General features: G+C 42.4%; 1 protein-coding gene across 1 annotated transcript; it reads right to left on the bottom strand.

Moving 5' to 3' along the window:
- Positions 1 to 1,122: 1,122 nt before the first annotated feature.
- ATP6AP2 (ATPase H+ transporting accessory protein 2) lies at positions 1,123 to 19,797 on the bottom strand. The gene is made up of 9 exons (XM_065900588.1): positions 19,637 to 19,797; positions 13,570 to 13,700; positions 11,813 to 11,944; positions 6,736 to 6,831; positions 6,453 to 6,590; positions 5,504 to 5,557; positions 4,458 to 4,607; positions 3,447 to 3,566; positions 1,123 to 1,569 (listed from the first exon to the last, which is right to left on the bottom strand). The coding sequence occupies exons 1-9, from the start codon at positions 19,674 to 19,676 to the stop codon at positions 1,375 to 1,377; spliced, it is 1,056 nt and encodes a 351-aa protein (XP_065756660.1). The 5' UTR covers positions 19,677 to 19,797; the 3' UTR covers positions 1,123 to 1,374.
- Between the last annotated feature and the right edge of the window lie 2,356 nt (positions 19,798 to 22,153).

Genomic DNA, 22,153 nt, shown 5'->3' with positions numbered 1-22,153 from the left:
TAGACTCTGTCTTCGCAGGTTATTTAGAAATGATTTGATGTTCTTTGCAAAGAAGAGGCAGACAGAGCTAATACTAAACCCAAGTAGGGTTCCAAAAGGTGAATATTACAACTCATTGATTGTAGAGTATGAAGAACTAATAAGGTAAAGGCTTAAGGGGTACAGTTTTAAATTCTTACAGCTTACCCAATTAGATTTTTAAACTTGAGGATTATGTAGCTAAGTTACTTTAGAGTTGTGCTGCCCTGCCCCTGGGAAGGAAATTTAAGCCTTCCCTATCTGAAGTAAGTCTAAGTAAGTGTGAATTTATCACATATTCTGTATAAATTCAGTAACAAGCATAGTAATGGAAATGTCTTCCTCATATTGGTAATGCGTCTCAGGAGGCAGTGAGAATAAACAGTTTGTGTAACAAAACAGCCAATTTTGATTAGATTAAAACCCTTTTCAGTTAGGTTTTTACAATATAAAATCGATCTAATATTGAAATAGACCGAATATTGAAATGACACAAATTTGGAATCATTATTATTAACTTTATTATTATTATTAACTTTATTTGCCACTCTTTATAGACATTGGTCCACTTCCACATGAAAAGTAGGGAGCATCTCCTTCCACTTAGAACAACCAGAGTAACTTACTTACTTACTTACTTAGAACAACCAGAGTAACTTACTTACTTACTTACTTATACAAAAGGGGAAAAATTACTGAAATCATGCCCCACCATGTCCCCCAAATGTTTTTGTGTGTGTAATTCCAAGCATCTGTAACTCCACAAAGCTAGCTCCTGTTTACATCAATGTAGTATCTGTATCTTTAATATCCACACCTGACCATTCGGATCACCAAACTTTCAGAAGAGGTTAAAAAACAGCTATAGTCTGTCAATCAGATGGAAGTCCAAATCTAAGTGACTATACAAGCACATACATAGTTTAGAGCTGCTTGAAGTTAAAAACCTTTACTCGTTTCAGAGGTATTTACAGTAAGACGTTCATGTTCATAGTATACAACAGTCCAGTTATCACTTTCACCTGTCCTATGTAAGGAAGGAAGTTAAGCATTTCAAATTCAGTGCATTTTCCCAACACAAACTGTCCTATATGAAATAAATAGACATTTATTTCAGTGCACGTTTCCAAATATTAAATGGAATGAAATTAATTATATTAAATGGTATATCATAGTACTTGAGCATATTATGGAACCTATATCACACAGCTATAATTCACTCTAAGCATCACAGGCACACAAAATAGAGAACACAAATCTGCTTTTTTATAATTTCATACTATCTACTTTACACTAAGAGATTTATTATAACGAAAACATTTCCAAACCCCTTTTCTAAGTTGGCATAAGGAAAGTTCAATCCATTCGAATCTTCTGGTTTGTCATCCTATAAATGATGCTATCATATCCAGGATCCATGTTCCAAATATTGTAAGAGGTGATAATCACAGCCAAGGCCAAGGCGATCATTATCCAAAGTATCATGTTGAAAACCACTGGATATTCAAAATTATACTTATATGCGAGGTTATAGGTACCTGATGGGTCCTTCTACAATAAAGAAAGCAAGAGGGAAGAATGTTAAGTTAGGAAATTATCCCAATTTGCTAGCTATGATTCATTTATCTAACAAACTATATTAATAAGTGGCATAAGAGCTCCTTTTATATTAGGAGGAACCAAGAAGGGGGAGCCTTCACAGAGAAGGTAAGCACACTGTTGGTGGAAGTATATATAGTGCTCCAACTGCTTGCAACGCCGATAACTTGACAGTGTAAGTATACTGTGATCCAGCCAGTTCATGCCCCGGGGAACGTACCAAGACATGTGCAAGGATATCCATCAACGGCATGGATAATTAATTGTGGCACATCCAGTGGAACATAGAGTAGTTCAGGTCATTTTACTGCTGTATTTATCAACTTGCATGGCTCTTAAAAACAATACTGAGCCTTTGCTCAGAGTAAAATACATATAGTATGATTCTAGACAGGCAAAACCAAACATTATTTAAGGATAAAACTGTAAAGAAAAAGCCAGGGAATGGTTAACGTAATATTCAGGAGCGCAATTACCTCTAGGTGGGGAGGGTAAGGGAATAAGACAAGCGGGAGGGAGCTTCGGAAGAACAAGTATTCTCTTCAGTATTACACGTTACATACTTTGTATGCTGTGTGTGGAAGGTGTGTCCTGCCGGGGAGGTTTTACATTTGCTTCTGCTGGAAGCCACTGGTCTTACCAGCCTGGGGCTGAGGTTTGTGTCCGTTTCTTGGCCTGGGGCTTCCTAGAACTTGCGGATAGTATAAATTTGAGCCTCAAACCCACATAAAGGTGGCCCTGTGGTTAAGGATTCCCTAGGAGACATTCCACCCCCAGCACATACCCCGACTGCACAGCCCCCAAACTGCCTTCCTGTCTCCTTCTGCTGGCAGGCAGGCTGTTTTCTAGTCTGCCCTCTCGCTGCGGGCACGGCCCTTTCAGGGTCCCAGCTTCACGGGGAGGCGTCAGTTCCAACTCCCCACAGAGAGCCAGTTGCTCGGTAACCCAACTGGAAATGTTCCCAGGACAGCCTAACACAGTTCTCCAGTTCCCTTTCTTTAGTTGCTCCTTAAGAGTTAGTTTCCCTTACTTTTTTGAGAGTTAAACTGTGCATTCAAGAGGGTGTTTACTTTTTATCCACTATGTCTAGCCTGCCATGCTGTACTTAAACAGAGGTCCTTCCACTCCGAGACGATCGCAAGCAAACCAGTCACATCTAGATTATCGATGATCTCGAACGCACGCATTACTTTGAGCATCTCACTCGAAGTCCCACACAGCGATTGGTAAAACAGGAGAGTGCAGGCTGCGGAATGGACCCAAAGGAGAGTGTCCCCAAAGGAGAGTGTCCATAAACAACTGGGAAGCCGCCTGCTCTGAGAGATGAAGCCAGCTGTAAGTAATATTCTTGGCCGTGCGCACACACACACGCTTGTTTTACTAGGGCTGGCACCCTTGCCTATGATCCTCTAAATGCTTAAAAATCAAAGCAAGATCCAGGTCAAAAAAATTGTATTAATAGAGAGCGTACATAGCCGGAAAATGGGAGACTGTACCACAAAGACAACGTACCTCTGAGAAAAGCAGACTCCACAAGTTGAGAGCGCCACACCACTCCCTCCCTCACGTTAACTTCTGAGGTCTCCTTGTAATACCCATGTTTGAATTACCTTATGGGCTCTGACACATTTGCTTTTATCCCTAACAAAGTCTTGCATTATCTGATTACGACCCCAAAGAACTGAGCATCACTGGCAAAACACACATACCTACGTGAATAAGAAACCTACGATTTAATTTTTTCGGATTTACTGACTGCTCATTCATACTGCCCACGAGTGATACAGGATTTAATGGGGTTTTTAGAGTTAATCTAAAAACGTACTCACCGCTTGTTTTGCCTCAAGGATAGTCCTAGTCTTCCTCGCAAGGGATGCGTCGAACGATCTGACAGTCACTAACTCCACCACTGCATTCCCACCGTAGAGATTGTACATGTCATCTGCAAACTGAAGAGTTACTGACCTTACTATGAATCTCAAAACACATACTTATTTAAAACTTTTGTAAAGCTTCTGTGCACTACAAGAACAAATACAATTAACCTACTGGCTCATGAAATACACTGTGTCTTAAGATAGGCAAGTCTTAAATACTCAGAAAAGTGTTAAGGTTCAACATATAAACGTTCAAAATAAAATTACTTCCAGAAAGGAGTAGTCACTGAACTTGTTGGTGTATAAGTTGGGGGCAGGGAAGTAGGAAAAATGAAATCTTTGTCGTCTCCGGTTGATTGCAAACATCTACAGAGATTTAACTATGAAGCCTCACTGAAGAGCTGCAGGTGAATAACGTCAAGGGCAGAAGAAAACTAGCATTTACTAGTATCTGCTAAATGTCTGGTACTGTGCTAAGTGTTCTCCTTCGGTTACTTCATAGGGATTAACGGGGACAGAGTTTCAGGGAAGCTGAAAGTTCTGGCGATGGATGGTGGTACAGTTGCCCAACAATGTGAATGTCCTTAGTGCCACAGAGCTGTATATACTTAGAAATGGTTAAATGGTAAATTTATGTTAGATATATTTTACCAGAGACATCCCTGGGATTTCCCTGGTGGTCCAGTGGTTAGGACTTGGCACTTTCACTGCCGGGGCCCGGGTTCGATCCCTGGTCGAGGAACTAAGATCCTGCAAGCCGCTCGGCAAGGCCAAAAAAAAAGACAGAAAGACAGACATCCCAACATACACCTGTGACCTACTCCATCCTCGGTCACTGAAATTAGAGGGCCCTCAAAGAAGGTGAGTAAAAAGACTTCAATCAATAGTATTTCACTAAGCAGATTTCTCCCTAAAAGTCAAATGCTCTAACTGCTGCTCACACCCCATTCATTGATGGTTTACCTTTTGTAGAGCATCAACAAGGATCTCAGAAGCATCTCTAAATTGTTCAGAGTCTTCCCCGTAACGTTTCCCAATTTCGTCCAAACCTGCCAGCTCCAGTGAGTATAAATCAGGAGAATGATCCTTGGCTAGATGCTTATGTCGAGACAACTTAGGAGAACCAACAAAAGGAAATAGATGAAGTATTGTCAAACACAGCCAGCCAGTTGGAGTTTTACACCTAACTAAACTAGGCAGAAACACCCCAGGGTACCACAATAGTCTAGAACTAGAACGGTGGCAAACAGAACTGGTTAAAATGGGAGTTTCTGATAAAACACAAATCCGACACAAATCTCATTTTTAGGAGCAGTTATAATAAAAGCTCTTTTAAAAATTAAAAGTTTCTTAGTTTAAAAACCTCAGGTACGGGCCAGGGTATGAGAGAGCAGATGGTTGGACCAGATTGATCCCAGAAGAGACGAGCCATCAGTGCTCACAGAGCAGTCACCTCCCACACCACCAGCACTACACTTCCACACTCCCCAAACCAACCCCACTGAGAGTTTGGGCAACAACTTCAGAAGACAGCACACGGGTAAGATTTTCTATTTCATCATAGGAGGGTTTTTTTAAAAAAAGTCATTCACCAAAAAAAAAAAAAAAAATATATATATATATATATATATACACACATATATATATACACACACACACTACAGGCATATATATTCCCTATATTCCCTTCCTGACTTGGTCGACTGCATTATTAGTCCAAACTGTTTAAGTCTTGATGTCTGACAAGAAATCAACAGGTCAGAAGCCTGTGTTCTTGGAAGATGTATTAATACTTACTATCCCTCCTAAAGGTAGAAATGCAAAGTAATTTGTTAACATGAGATGAGTTCAAACTTCCCAACACCACCGCTGATTTCTCAACTTCCATGGAATCATAAATCTAGGGCACATAAACTTTCTGACTGGTTTCACTATCATTCAAGGACTCTCTAGAAATGTCTTCTGGAACCAGAATAAATGGAACTGAAAAATTAGAGAAGCCTACTTACCAGACTTGAAATATCATGTAGCACTTGCAGTTCAGAAAGAAAAAGCAGATCAACCTGCAGAGAGCAGAAAGAAATGAGCATTATTTTATTTTATTTTATTTTTTCTGCGGTACGTGGGCCTCTCTCTGTTGTGGCCTCTCCCGTGGCGGAGCACAGGCTCCGGACGCGCAGGCCCAGCGGCCATGGCTCACGGGCCCAGCCGCTCCGCGGCATGTGGGATCTTCCCGGACCGGGGCACGAACCCGCGTCCCCTGCATCGGCAGGCGGACTCTCAACCACTGCGCCACCAGGGAAGCCCAGCAGCTTTATTTTTGATAAAGCTGTGATAAAGCATCTAAACTCTAAACTGGTTTTCCCTCAGGGCATCAGAATATTCTGGCGCACTGCAACGAGGTCCTGCCAATAGCCTACTTTGCTCACATCCCTTGAAGAATAAAAGATGGTGGTGGTCCTGGTCATCCAGAGTAGGTGAAGAAGGGAGGCTACCACAAAGGTGGCATGCCATGTGTTAAGAGGGTGCATGAACAGGTGGTGAAGCTGGCATACAGGAGTCAAAAGTAAGGGTGGTGCCCTCCACTGTACAGTCAAGAATGAATTAGAAAAATGAGGCAACACGTCAAAAGTGGCAGTGAATAATGGCTCCCACATTACCAGGTCCACACAGCTCTACCAACCAGTTACTGTGATTTCTGGCCTGTCAGGATTAATTGGTGGCAACCCTTGCGCTAGAATGTAGTGCTATTTATTACTACAGATCAGCTCACAAACAGAGTCAATTCATTCATGAGATTCCTTTTTTAAAAATTACACTAAAGGAAAAAAGAATCTACTCCAAGCAAGCAATAAACTTGCAAAACTTTTCATTCAAGTTTGCTCTAAAGTCAGGAGCACAAGAAATGGGAAATTACTAATGATGTTCATTTATTCATTCAATAACTGTACTACTTACTTCATTGTTCCTACTCAGAGAATTGAGGGGAAGTGAACTGAGAACGGAGTTTTCTTGAAACAGTCGATTGCGGAGCTGTCTTAGTGTTACTGAGAGATCTTCAAAAACCGAGTTTGCCTTCCCCACCATGTACACTCTCTGCAAGAATCCAAAATTTTGTTACATTCTACAGATTAATTCCAATATACAGAGGTCTGTCAGCATTTTTCATAAAATTAGTTTTAAATTTTCATTAAATAAAGAAAGCTTATTTTTTAAAGCATTTAAAATAAAACACACTTACTTCCTCACTGGGAGCCAACTGTAAAACTACAGGAGTTTCTTCAGAAAATAAGGAGTGAATGGAATTTGCAACGCTGTCAAGACTAAAAGGAACTGCCTGAAATTTAATAGTGAGATCTTAATTATTATCAGAACCAAAATGGGAAGAAAAAATCATTTACATAGTATTAAAAAAGGAGCCTTAAAAAATAAGTACCAGCATTTTCTATGGAAATTCAAAAAATCATATCCAAACGCAAAGAGCCCTTTTGAGGGCACAAGAAGATTAAACAGCCCCCTAGTGGGCCAATGAGTTTGTGTCTCCAAATGTGCCTATATGAGAAAAAACGTGCAAAATAAAGGACAAAACATTACCTTCCACAAACGACCATTAACGACCATTTTCTGGTGGTCATTCAGGTATTTTAAGCAGCAATACATCTGGTTTCAATATTGATAAAATGTGCCACAATGAATGTATATTCTACAATAATGATAATGTATTAACTTGCATTTAAGAGAAGGTCAAAGGAATTTGAAGACTTGAATATAATTGAAAGAGACCGTTTTTCATTTCAGAATTTTAAAAATGTTTATAAGATGTAGCGTTTGGTCTTCAGACAGACGGAAGACTCAGGCAAGGCATAAAGTATGTCACAAGAATTCTGATGTGAAATTTATCTTGGGAACACATGATATTAATAAACCGAAATAGCTAATTGTGATAAAATGTACTTTTTTCCGTGAATTTATTATTAAAGTGAAACATACACATAATATGGTGCACAGATCTTGGAGTCAAAGCACAAAACATCAGCGCCCTACAAGCCTCTCTCCCCACTCCCTCCACCCCCAGGGGTACCCAAATTCTGACGTCTATTCCCATAGACCTGTTTTTGCCCCACATTATTTTTTTAAATAAATTATGGTAATTCTCCCCTCAAAAACTTACTTTATTCCTAATATTATTACAACAAGCAGTACAGTAGTAATGTTTTTGTTTTAATGGAGATTTCGTACAGTGATTTTTTTCCCCAGTAATTCCCTTTACTATTATTAAAAGGTTCATGTGTATAAGTAGCTCGTTAACGTGGGCCAGGCAGAAATAAATGTGATTAATAAACGTGAAGTGTAATCTATTTTTACTCTTGCACAAGATGCATATTAGCTCTTCCCCAAATCCTCTTAAAATAAGTTAATGAGTAACTGAAGAAGGGGAAGAGTTCCAGCTTGCAAAAGCGTCCTGTTACAAGCTCCCTGAGTCAGCCACAAGCGCTCCTCCTTTTGCAAGCACACACTTCACTTCCTTGGGCTTTGGAAGGAATACGAGAACATGTAACAAACTCTCCAGCCTCATTTCACCTCAGTGGCACACACAGCAGGAAAGTTGAAGATTAAAGGTAACGTGTCCCTAGCAATCAAATTGGAGAAGCTACTGAGTCAGGTGAGCGCCAAACTGTGAAGGAAAAGAAAAAATTATATAGACTGCTATACTATAAAAGGAAAAAAGGTCATGCTCAAAATCCCATGACTGTTTTCTTCTACTTCATTATAAGGATACACATGTTTGTCCTGGGAAAAATGGAAATTCTGTATCTACAGGACTTGAAAATCTAATGATAACAGCTAGCTAATCAAATAGAAGCTTTAAGTGGAATTCTAAGGCTTTTTTTTGGGGGGGGGGTGATTTTTCCCTCAGAGCTTTAGATCTTTCCACCTACTGCCACTAAAAGGATTAGAAGCAGTCAGTCAGGGTCAAGCAATAACATGACCTCTTTTTAAATGTTTAGTTTTGGATTGTAGGCTAATGAAAATCTTAATGGCATATTGGATTTTTAATATACTTTATTTTTATTTTTTGGCTGTGCTGTGTGGCCTATGGGATCGTAGTTTCCTGACCAGGGATGGAACCTGTGCCCCCTGCAGTGGAAGCGCGGCGTCTTAACCACTGGACCAGGGACGTCCCATATATACATTTTGTTTTGTTTCCCTTTTTTGCGGTACGCAGGCCTCTCACCGCTGTGGCCTCTCCCGCTGCGGAGCGCAGGCTCAGCGGCCATGGCTCACAGGCCCAGCCGCTCCGCGGCATGTGGGATCCTCCCGGACCGGGGCACGAACCCGTGTCCCCTGCATCGGCAGGCAGACTCTCAACCACTGCGCCACCAGGGAAGCCCCCATATATACGGTTTTAAAAGAGATCTTCTACAGTGATTTTCACAGAAATCACACAAGCAGCTACTTAATAATCTTTGCGAAGACTAAAAGTATCTTTTTCACGTCTTGCATTTTTATTGTTCCCTTCCTTCCATTTACTCTGAAATTCTTCTGGTTTCTTTAGCTCATTAATTTCCAATCTTTTAAATTATCTAACGTGTGCCTGTAGGGTTATAAATTTTCCCTCTTCTTACCACTTTAGCTGTACCCCACAATTTTTTAAATATATGGCACATCTGTGATATTCAGTTCCAAATAATTTCAACACTTCCACCATAATTTTCTCCTCAACCAATGAATTATTTAGGACTGTGTCTATTCCAGCTATCTTTTCTTGTTGGCTTTTTAAAAATTAATTTTTGGGCTTCCCTGGTGGCGCAGTGGTTGACCGTCTGCCTGCCAATGCAGGGGACGCAGGTTCGTGCCCCGGTCCGGGAAGATCCCACATGCCGCGGAGCGGCTGGGCCCGTGAGCCATGGCCGCTGAGCCTGTGCTGGAGCCTGTGCCCCCCAATGGGAGAGGCCACAACAGTGAGAGGCCCGCGTACCGCAAAAAAAAAAAAAAAAAAAATTAATTTTTAAGAGATATATACATGCGGTTTAAAGAGACAATTATCTAAGACTTTCTATGGAAGATAAGTTTGCGCATCCATTTCCTATTTCTATGAGGTACTTTCTTTCCCCCCCCATCTTTTTTCTTCCTCACTTCGAGTTAGTTTTTCCAGTTTTACTGAGATACCGTTAACATACATCACTGTGTAAGTTTTAAGGTATACAACATGATGGTTTGACTTACATATACTGTGAAACGATTACTGCAATAAGTTTAGTGAACATCCATCATCTCATAGATACAAAAAAAAGAAAGCAAAAAAGAAAAATTTTTTTCCTTGTGATAACTTAGAATTTACCCTCTTGACAACTTTCACATGTATCACACAGCGTTAACTACAGTCATCATGCTGACTGAACATTACATCCTTAGTACCTATTTATAGCACTCACCTTCAAATCTTTTGTTTCCCTTTTCTTTTTACCACCACCTCTAAATAATGTTTATACTACTCCATCTTGATTTTTTAATTTTAGGCATTATGTATTTATCGCCCATTATAGAAAATGAGGATCTAGCTCTCCCACATTACCAACTACAGCCCTATCCCCTTACAAGCACTCTCTCTCTCCACCCTCCCAATAGTTATAATTTTCATTTCTGTATCATTATAACTACTTAAACAATATTCTCAGCCTAGCTTCATACTATGCAATTCCTGCTTTTCCTTTCTTGCGCTTCTGGTCCCTAATGGCAATGATGAGAAATCTGCTACCGTTTTGCTCTCACTCCTTTGTCATGACAGCGTCTTTTCTCTCTGGCAAGATTATCAGCGTCCTTGACAGTTCTTCAATTTTTCACTATATTTAGGTGCTGATTTGGCTTTAGCCTACCTCAGTGTGCTCTAAACCTGAGGAGTCGTTCTTGTGTTTGTTTCTACCATTTCCAAGCATTTTTTAAGGTATCATTTTGTTACTGTATTCAGATTTAACTGCATTGTGGTCAGAGAGGGTGGTTTATATGATACTGATTATTATCCATTGAGATTTGCCTTGTGGCCTAGTACATGGTCATTTTTTGTAAGCATGTCATGTGTGCTTGGAGATAATCTATACTAGACCACAGGAAAAGTGTGAAACATCCCCCACCACCAAAATCAACATCATATAGACCAGTGTTACAATGCAGTGAAATTAGAAACTGAAAAATTAGAAGTTATTTTGAAAGGACCCATATGTTACAACACTTCTAAATAACTCATGGGTTAAAGAAATCAGTATAAATTACAAAATATTTTTAAGTGAAAATGAAAGCACCACATATCAAAAATATCTTTTAACTGCCTCTGGTTTCTATCCCTTCCTTTAAGTCTTTCACAATTTTAATGTATTTTTAAATCTCTTTTTGAGGCCGGTCTGTTATCTTAGTAGTTCTCTAGGGGGATGAATTCTGTTTGTCGCACCTGCTGACTTTCTCATGGCATTTTTTTCCTTCAAGTGTTTGGTAAATTCAACTCCTCTTCAATTCTTTTTTACCGAAGGAGCCCTGGGCTGGGGAGGTGTCTGTGTGGGGTGGATTGTGTGAATCTGGAGCATGTGAATGCACAGCACACGCCCATAGTTCCGATTTCTCTTAGGGGGGCTCTTTGGGCCCCACAGCTAAGGGTGGCAACCCAGCTCCTTCATGGTAGCCCTGGGGCAGCTGGGGTTTTAATAGTCCTCCTTTCAAGAACAAGACTGCATTTTATAGCCCCAGGCTTTCTGTAGGGAACACAATTTCACCTTCAGCTCCTGCTCACCACTGTGGCTTTTGAATTCTCTATTCGTATCTGGCACCTGTGTGTACCCCTTGCTTGCTTTCGAGTTTAGTGATACACGTAAAGATGTTTGGTGACTTCTATATGCTTACAGTAGAAGGATGGCCTCTCACAACAGCTCAGTCAGCCATATTGCCTGAAAGGCCAGTGAAGGGATAAGTGAGCCAGCAAAACTGCCTCCAGTCTCCTTACACAAAAATGATAAAATTCTGAAGGGAAGGTGACGAAATAATGCCCTAGAAAATGTCAGCAGGTTACACCCTCAACTGGTTTCTCTTTTTTGAGCCTCTGACTATTCTGAGAGTGGGCCAATTTCTCTACCTGTTACCTTAGAAAGTATTCTCATCCATGGCAAACAGCCAAGTCTCAATAAATTTACAACCATCATATAATTTAAAAAAAAAACTATCAGTGCATTAAAAAAAAAACCACGAGTGCTTAGAACACAATCCATAACGACAGCTGACAAAACGAAATTTTAAATGCATCCCTTTAATTCTTTATAATAAATACTCACATTTTCCAAAGGGTACGAAATGACACCGCCTGGGGGTAGAGCAAGCTTGTCCACTCCCTTCACCATCACCATAACGGTAGCCCGAGGACGGTGGAATAGGTTACCCACTGCGAGTCCCGGCCAAGAAAGGTCCTACACATTGAAAAGTGTGAAACTGTGCCCATTATCAACTCAGGAAACCATTTCCCTAATAACATCTAACAAGCAGAATTACGGGGTACTGGGATGACACTGGCAATGAAAACTCACAGGGACAGCAAATGTCTTATTTAAAGCAGTAGTTGCAATCTCCTAATTGAGGATGCTGATTTCTACCTTCTTCGTTTTCTTAAACTTCTACAGACTTGAAACAATAAAGTCTAATAATAAGTCATCTCAAACCTTCTGTGGAAAAAAGCAGGCAAATAAACAAAATGTAGGTACTTTTCAAATTCCAGATTACGAAACATTCTCTTTTCCATATAACCACGGACATTTTCTTCCCTCACATCATTCTTTGCCCTTACCTACAGCATCACTTTTCTTTCACAGTGACACAGCAAGGCTACCATTACAACATTCTCTTTAGACTAAGTGCTTTATAAATAAAATTCCTGCTGAAAGTAACTCACAGTAGTTTATTAATAATTATTTCTAAAGGTTACTTTGACAGCCATTTGTAGTCAAAATTAAGTTTGTAAAGAACTAGGTACAAAGTTCATCCTTAAATGTAAACAACCCATCAGGTTCACGCAAGGAACGCAGGGGCTCCACCCAAAGGCCCAGCAGAGAGGCAGCTCCCACGCATTGCTTCTGGTTTCAAGGGCACTCAGGACCTAGGAAGAATGTTCCTTTGAGTGATTGATGATATCTAGAGACCACCTCAAAAGCACCAAAGTTTAAAGTGGGAGGAGACAGGAAGATAGAGCAAACTCCATCTCCTTTCTTCCAGCCCTGAGCTTTATAAAATGTCTCATACTGACTGGACCTAGGCCCCCTACGCAACAATCATGTAAGCAGCCAGTTATTACAAAAGGTTATGGCTACTGACCACACTATTTTCCTAAATTCAGGTAAGATGCATATACATTTTATCATTCATAAAAAATTGCAATGGACTGAATGTACGTGTCTCCTCAAAATTCATATTGCAAAATCCTAATCCCTCCAGTATGACGGTATTAGGAGTAGAGGCCTTAGGGAGGTAACTACATTATGAGGATGGAATCCTCGTGAATGAGCTTAGAGCGCCCTTATAGAGGGGACCCCAGAGGGCTCTCTCCGGCTCTCTCCACCATGTGAGGGTACGACAAGAAGTTGGCAGTCTGCAACCCAGAGAGGGCCTTCACCAGAACCCTACCATGCTGGCACCCTGATCGCAGACTTCCAGCCCCTGAAACTGTGAGAAATAAATGTTTATAAAGCAGCCAGTCTATGGTACTTTGTAATAGCAGCCTGAACCAAGACACAAATCTATCACGTGTACTGGAAAAACACAATAAAATTATACATCCTATTAATAGTAGGACAGATGCATTCTCTTATATAACAAAAGAACGTCACTACTATGAATAAACGATTACATGGTTAATCTTTTATAATGATTTGTTTTCATAACCGAGCTTCGAACACTTATCCAAAATCTCCCTGACTACAAATAAGCTTTTTCCTTTTGTGATCTGGACCTATGTTTGCCCGTTGCTTTCCTGGCATATTAGCAGAAATCAACGAAAATGCTTGCACAAGCAGCTCCAAATATTTTTTTAAAATACACATACTTCTTTCACAGAGAAGCCCATGGACAATGCAGCCACGTCTGGGATTCGCTCTCCTGGTATGGGCCAGTTTCCATCCCGGAAAACAACAGACCCTGGTGATCTTAATATACTGAACTCATTCCCTAAGACACCTGAAAGGAAAACAGATTAATAAATGATCACCATCATAAATCTTTTGTACCCACATTGAAAATTATTAAATATAATACGTACTTTCCCATTCTCCATTGACTTTAGCATACTAAATTTTGATTGGACAAAATGCTAAAACCTAAACATCAACAAATTCTTTTTCAAAGTATCACTGTAAGAATTTAAGTCCATACATTCTGCTGTAACAAAGTTACAACTATGAAACAAGATTCTCCTAATGATCTAGGTGCCTTCCTACAGATGGGCACGTGGCAATTTGGCAAGAATTAGAAATCAGCAGCATTTCTCCACATTTTTAAAGAACCAAAACCAAAACCCTGGCCCAGACCAGAAAGGAAGAAAAGAAACTTGAAATCTGTAAATTATTTCTACCATCGAGGGCTTCCCTGATGGCTCAGTGGTTAGGAATCCGCCTGCCAATGCAGGGGACACGGGCTCGAGCCCTGGTCCAGGAGGATCCCACATGCCGCGGAGCGACTGAGCCTGCGCTCTAGAGCCCACGAGCCGCAACTACTGAGCCCACGTGCCACAACTGCTGTAGCCTGCGTGCCTAGAGCCCGTGCTCCGCAACAAGAGAAGCCACTGCAACGAGAAGCCCACACACCACAACGAGGAGTAGACCCCACTCACCGCAACTAGAGAAAGCCCACGCACAGCCACGAAGACCCAACACAGCCATAAACAAGCAAATATTTCTACCATCGATCCTCTCTTGAAAATGCAAATTCATAAAATTCCTAGTATATCATGCCAAAACTTCAGCAGGTTAGTATATCTTAGGATAGATCATAGCTTCCCTTATGTCCCACAGGCAAAGCTACTGAAATGAGTACTGTCAAATGGGGGGTCCACGTTACCAGTCAGAATGTAAAATACTTCAGACTCTAGAAACAAAGTCCAGGACATAGTATTTCCAATGCACATATCAAGAGGCTGAGAAAAGGTATTCTGTAATAATAAAATCAACTAGTCTAGGGGTATGGGGCCTGGGATTAAGAGCTGAGAATGAGAATCAAGGGACTCTGTTATAGGCCCTCCAAGGCTAAGGATGAGGTATCTTGCTTCTTCACCCATCGTGAGTTAACCCAATGATGTCTAGATTACACAAGGACAAGTAACTTATGGAAACTTTCGAGTTCCTATGAAAAGATTAGTTCCAAGTCCAAAACAAATCTTGGTCATGCCTAGTACGGGAAAATTAGACTTTAACAAAGCATCCCTGTTACTCTCTCGACCTAAGGAAAGCACCACTTACAGGCTATGGGAATAACGTTGGAAGCAACAGTAAATGTTCTGGTGTTGCGGTATTGACAGTAAATAAAAGGCCTCAGGATGGTGCTGGTACAACATGAAGAGTTACGAGTTTCATTCAGCACAGCCACCAGAGCAGGAATTTCCAAACTGCTCTACCCGAAGGCAGACAAAAATTAGCAGGATGGAATGGCAGTTTGTAAACGACAGACATCTTGGTTCGCTGAAGTAGTAGTTAACTGCAAACTCTAAGGAAAATGGGGCAGCAAGGAAGGCATACTTTCTGAATACCATACACACTTCAAGAACAATATCTGGATCTGGAGATTGCCTTGTTTGAGATGCAGCCCTACTCACTCGACCCCAGCAGACCTCTACTAAATTACTTTGCCTCAACTTTATAGTTAGAATCCACTTCCACACCTGTACAACAGTCCTTCAGCAGCCTAGAGCTTCGGAAAACCTTACAAGGATTCCTACACTGAGAAACTGCTGCTTCACGCAGGCATCTCTGGGATACCTGAAAGTCACCCATCCTCTACCTGAATATGACCAGTGAATGGGGATGCCACCTCAGCACTACGTTTGCCAGCAATCATCTCCATTGTCCCAACATTCTAATCCTTTAAAAAGTTTAAGAAGTTGGCTTCCCAACTTCTCTCAACTTCCAGTTTTATCACTCCCAACTCAGTCTCACCAGATACCCTCATCTCCAGCTTCAAGAGAAAGCACAGGAATCCCTCCAGCTTCCTGCTTCCTCTCCCCATCACAAGTTTATCTGCACAAGCCCCTATCCTTATCTCCTCTCCTTCCAGGTGCTGGCAGGGGTGTCCCTCCTCCGGTTGAAAATATCCCATGGTTCAGCCTTCAAGGGACCTTCATTCATTCACCGACTGAATTATTCATTCAGGGTTTATTAAGTCTGTATTCTGGAAGAGAGGATGTATCAGGAGTTAGGTGGCTATATGGTTTGGGGCATACGAAGCTGGCCCTGTACAAAAGAGCTCCACGAGGGCAGGGGTTTCGTCTGTCTTGTTCACACAATATCCCCAGGGCTGAAAACGGTGCCCGGCACACCGGTGCTCAATAGATACTTGTTGATTGAATGAATGAAGCCACATGTCGCACTAGCCGTTTCCCCTCTCAACTGGCTCTTTCGCTTCAGCATAAAAATACGCGTAGGGTGCTCCCATTCTAAAATCCAAACCACAAAACCCTTCCTTTGGTCCTACCAGCCTCCACCTACTTCTGCTTCCCTTCAGACGAAAAATCCTGGAAGAGTTGTCAGCCATCACTGGCTCTGCTACTTCTTCATCTCCTGTTTGCTACCTAACCCACAGCTTCTGACCCCACCATGCCACTGAAATGACTCACCAAATCCCAAAGACAATTTTCAGCCCTCAATTTATGTAACTTCCCAAAGCAACTAATACTGACAACCCCTTCCTTGAAACTCTCCTGCCTTGGCCTCCATAAGCCCGGGCCCCTGGTTTTCCTTCCAATCCCTCTGGCTGCTTTTCTCCTCAGTTTCTTCCCCTTCCCATCCTTTAAAGCAGTGACGTCCAAACTTTTGAGATTTCAACCCTTTCAGTATAAAGTTTGAAAGTATTCCCAATATACGTATATTTACTTATAAAGTATACATTTGTAGTATAAAATATATATTCATAATATATTACAGAGCACACAAAATAGAAATTTTTTAAAAGGATGACACACCTTAGTATTCTTCCCAATTTAATCATGAGAAAATAGCAGACAAGCCCAAATTGAGGGACAGTCTACAAAAATATCTGACCATTACTATAAAAAAAAAAAGAGAGAGAGAGAAAATAAGAGACAAATGGCATTTCCAGTACATTCTTCTGGCGTCCCAATATCACTGGGCACACTCCACTTTGGAGATCTGCAGCTCCATTTCTGACCCTCACTGCTTTCTATTCTACACTGTTCTACAATGGAGTACTCCCCCTGGCTGAGCCCATCTACTCCTTAAGACTGCAAACACCAAAAACACACTAATGGCTCCCAGATTTTTATATTCAGCCTAGATTTCCCTTGAGCCTTAGGCCTACATACCCCACAGTCAGCTGAGCATTTCCTTCTAAGTCCCATGGGTCCTTCAAACTCAACAGGTTCAGAACCGAATTCACCATTTTTCCATACACGCCTCCTACATTCTCTGTATCAAAGGATGACACCACCTTCCACCCAGCTGCTCGAATTAGTCATCTTTAAATCCTTCCTCAGCACCACAGCTAATCAACCAATGAATTCTGTCCATCTTTTGTTCTTCTTATCTCACAACCCTTTCCCCTCCATGCCCAGGGTCCTCATCAGGCCCTCCCCACTTCAGGCCCTCCCGAGGCTTGACAGAACTGGCCGCCTTATGACCTGTCATGCCACTCTCAGATCCAGCCTTCCCAGCACCTTTTCAAACTACAGATCTGAACATTCACCCTGCAGCTCAACCACCTTCACTCGATGCCCGGAGCCTTTGAAACAAAATCTAAAATGTAACACCCAAAGCACTTCACCACCCTTCCTTTTGGGATCTCCCCAACTTAACCCCTATACGTTTCAGCTCCACCAAACTATTCGCTCTTTTGCTCTCACACCTCTGTGCTTTTACACATACTGTTCTGTCAAAAATGCCTTTTCTTCCCACCCCAACCTTTCACACATTTGCCTGTGAGGCACCCTGCCTAGGGAAATTTGCCCCAGCCTCCCCAGTCTGAGAGAGAGGTTAAGAATCCTTCCCCTCTTTGGGAACTCCCCACCATACTATGCTGTCATCTATGAATGGGGATGGAATCAACAAGTGAAAAAATAAACAGGTCCTACGTTTGACCTCTGGGGCATCAGTGACCAAACTGAATGCCTCTTCAACATGACATCCCTTCAGATTCCATGTGTTCACCCCTTGGCCTTTTCTCTCCAAGCTAAACATCTGAATTTTTTTCAAATACTCCTCATGACCTGGTATTCATAACCCTAGATCCCTTCCCCTGGTCTCTGGTTTGGTAACACCATTTTAAAGGACTTATATATTTTTTTTCTCAAATAGAGAAGTCAGATCTCTTAAAGATGTTTTCCATTAAATCACATTTAGTCATTGTGGAAAATAGTAATTTAACCTCATCTGACAAGACCATGCAGTGCAGAAGCTGACAGGATCAGATTCTTGATCTGTATGAACTAGACTATTATAGTTAAGAAAGCAGGTTCAAACCATACACAGAAGCAATTATTTTGCCTCAGACCAAAACCTAACAAAAACCCCTAAACCTCACTGAATCAAAATCACATCAATCATAACATTAAAACATGGAATTTCAGCGAGATGTTCAGTTAAATCAGTATCAAAAGGAAGATCTTTAAATTTCAAAACTTAAAATAAAAAATTCCCCCAAAGAAATTGAGTAGATAGATCAGAACGACCTTGACAGAGCCAGAGACGAAAGGTACAATACAACCTTAAAATTTAGGGGTCATTGAAGTAAGTGTAACTATCGTCAACACACAACACTGGGCACCTCCAGGGATGGAGAAAACCCGCAGATTTCAAAAACATCAAAGGTCTGTACCCTCATGTAGAATTAAACCACCATTCCCAAAGTGGGGCATCTCAGTACCTCACAGAGCAGCGGCACAGGCGTCCTACAGATTTTTAACGTCTAGGTTTTGAATCGACACACTGGGGAACAGGGACCCATTCCTCCAAACTGTTCTCAACTCGGCCTCTTGTTCACCACTGTGCCCCCCAGTCCCTGCCCCCATCACTCCCACATTCTCACACCTGTGCCACGACATGTATAATGGGAAAGGCCCACACTTTGGAACCAGCTGATCTGAGTTCAATCCCAGCTTTGCGGCTTACTACTTGTGTGCTGTTTGGGTAATTTATCTAGGCTTGACCACTCTGTAAAACGAGGGTGATATCCTCTTCTAAGGATTGGTGTAAAATTAACCGAATTACATGATGCAATTATGAGCTGACGTGCATTCCCCTTGTTGAATGCTAGGGAACCTAGGTTCCACGGAGAAAACTACCATTTTTTGACATGTGACCCTAAGAACGTGACTCACATCTTAGTTTCCAAATCCTTAAAATTGGGAACTATTGCAAACTACTGAGAGGAACTTTAAATTCTCCTTGAGAAATAATCATACAAAAACAATTACTCCACCTCCAACTTCCGTATCCTGAAACACTGGGGGGAGTGGGAAGATTTCACCAATTACTGATGACAACCGCTAGAAATGAAGACACCAGAAAAATGCAAAGAAAAGCAGCAGCTGATGGCAGCTGAGAAGTCTGCCTTCACTTCTTCGCAGAGGGCTATAGTTCAACAGTTGACTGACAAATGCATCCCCGTCCTCCGAAGCGCCTCCCGAGCCGGAAGAGGCTGGAGCAAGACAGGCGGACGCGCCTTTCTCGAAGAGGCAAAGGGTGGAGGCCGGCTCAGGTGCCCCCACGCAGCCCAGCCCCGCCGCCCGGCCCCAGCAAGCCCGCCAGGCCGCGCCGCCACAGGCCGGCCCGGAGAGAAGGCGGAGAAGGAGGCGGCTGGGCCGAGGCCATCGCCAGCTGCCCGCACTGCGGCATCCGCCCCACTGCCGTCCACCCGCGCCCGCCCCCGAGTCCCGCGGCCCAGGGCCTCACCCGCCACCAAGAAGGACAAGAGCACGACGAACACAGCCATGGCTCCGCGGCGGCCGCAGCAGTGCAGGGCGACACGGAGCTGGCCGCCGGGACGCCAGCGACCACCGCCGCACGAGTGGTTGACGAGCTCGGGCTCGCCCCGACTCCCTAAGCCCGCCCCGTCCTCGCCTCCTCTGGGACGGCTGCAGCCTTCTCCACCAATCGCCAGCTACGCCGCGGCCTGCGGAAGAGACGAAGCCCGGGAAACGTCAGCGTCATGGGCGGAGCCTAACGTGATGGATGGAAGGCCCTGCCAATGGCAGGCAGCGATCGAAGAGCCGGGGAGTTCCTCTCCTGGCCCGTGACGACCGGTCACGGGATGGAGGGTAGGGAGGGTGGTCGGGGGCTGGGGGGATGACGAAACCTGTCGAGGGGTCCAGGGAGCCCACAGGGTGGGGCTGCCTCCCGGGTGCGGACCCTTTCGCCAGTCTCGAGCGACGGTCTCCAACCAGGGTGTCTGTCTGTCCCGGTCGCGTGGCGTCGCCCCGCTACGGGTGCAGCTGTGGAAGCTGCAGGGCTGGTTTGGGTTTCGCTATGACAATTACACAGATGCTGAGCACCTGCTGGGAGGAAGCCAGGCGCTTCGGGAAACCCCTGCACTCCAAGTAGGGTTGCTAGATAAACTACAGGACGCCCAGTTACGTTTGAATTTCAGATAAACAACGAATCCTTTTTAGCATAAACATGTGAATATTCCATGGGACATACTTATACTAAAAAAAAGGATTCGTTGTTTATCTGAAATTCAAACGTAACTGGGCGTCCTGCATTTTGATTTGCTAAATCTGGCAACCCTATCTAAGACTTCCTGATCTACCAGGAGTTAATTACATTAATTACTTCCTTCATCCATTCACTCAGTGTTACGCGACGGCTAGACATAATAATTTGACCAGGATCCTCCCTTCTCACATCTTATGGGGTTTTATTATTATTATTATTAAACCTATGATATGAAGCAAGAAATGACAGTGTATCATCTGTGGTCAGAAAACGATGTCCCAGCCAATGACCTTGAAAGATGGATGTGGTTTCAGCACGCAAGGATAGGAGATGGGGAGGTTCTTTCAGGTAGCAAAAACTAAGCTATGACAGGGAGAAAACCCATCAGGTTAAGCATTAAATGTTTAGTTTAACCAAAGAAGAGGGGCACAAAGTGCTAAAAATTTCAATTAGGGACATGTTTATTGAGGATGTTGAATGTTACATAAAAGAACCACGCTTCAGTTGGTAGGAAATGGGGAGCCACCGAAAGGTGTCTGAGCGCTGTTCAGTGCACAAATGCAAGACGAAACTGTTGGGGGGTAAATGCCCTACTATTTCCTCAGTTTCCAATCTCCATTTTCTTCTTGGGATTAATAGAGGGAGAAAAAAAGGAGAGTGGGTTGAAAGCAGTGACCCCAGCAGTTTCTCAGGTATCCTAGGAAAATACTCAGGTTTGAACTGTCTAGAACCCCTATGCTTACCAAAGCCACTCTCAGTTTAGGGAATGGAATCTGGATTTCCTCACTCAATTTCAGAAAACCCTTGGACTCTCGAATTTGCGTTCTTTCGGGGGAGAATTTACACAAATGTGATTTTAAAGAAATCTGAAGGGGGAAGGGATATTTTTTCATTAGAAATGTGAAATTATTAGATTACCAAAACTATCTAAAGCAGCTAAGTTCAAAACAACTCTAAAATGACTGGCTTGAAAAAAATAGATATCAATATAAGAATTTAATCATTTTTTAAAAATTCATTTTCAAGCACGATGGAATCATTTCTCTTCACATCAACTAAAATTTCATTCTTTGTGCACCTTGCTATGTATTGTAGAACAGGTTCTAGACAAAGGCCCTGAAAACGTTTGTCTAAATAATCAGCTAAAAGTGGAGCACAACTCCTGCAATTTCATCCAGCCTAAGAAACAGGGAAAGGAGTGAATTTTTCTGTTCTTCAAAGAGTTCTAGGACATTCTTAGTTCTATTAATTTGAAGTAGACTGAAAATATTATAAATAGACTGGAACATAAAATAAATCCTGCCTCTTCCCACCCACCCCCAAGAAAACCTCAAAATCTCACAATCTTTCATACTCTATGTCTTGAGAAATAACATCCTTTTTTGAGCTAAGGGTGAACAGCTTATCCTTTAAACCTAAGACCCCTTTTCATCTGAGGTCTCAAAGGGGCATTGCTGCTCCTTATAGCCTTGAAATGCAGCAGGATAAACGCTGTAGGAAGCTTTCTCCTTGTTTCATAGACTGAGAGATTGAAACCTGGGGGTGGGCATGCGTACTCAAGGTCACCTTCTGAATCGTCAGCAGTTCTGCTTTATGAACACAGCCCTTCTGATTCAATCTTTAGCGCTCAGTAAACAACCGGTGATGTGCAGTTAACTTTTCCATTGAAGCATTTCGAGGTGGATATGTGTGTGGCAGGATAATATTTGAAGTAATGACCCATGTGTTAGCCTAAAAGAACCTCCTCCCCGACTC

Source organism: Phocoena phocoena, chromosome X, assembly GCF_963924675.1.
Source record: "Phocoena phocoena chromosome X, mPhoPho1.1, whole genome shotgun sequence".
NCBI classification, from domain to species: domain Eukaryota; kingdom Metazoa; phylum Chordata; class Mammalia; order Artiodactyla; family Phocoenidae; genus Phocoena; species Phocoena phocoena.
This window is presented reverse-complemented; position numbering and strand designations above follow the sequence as displayed.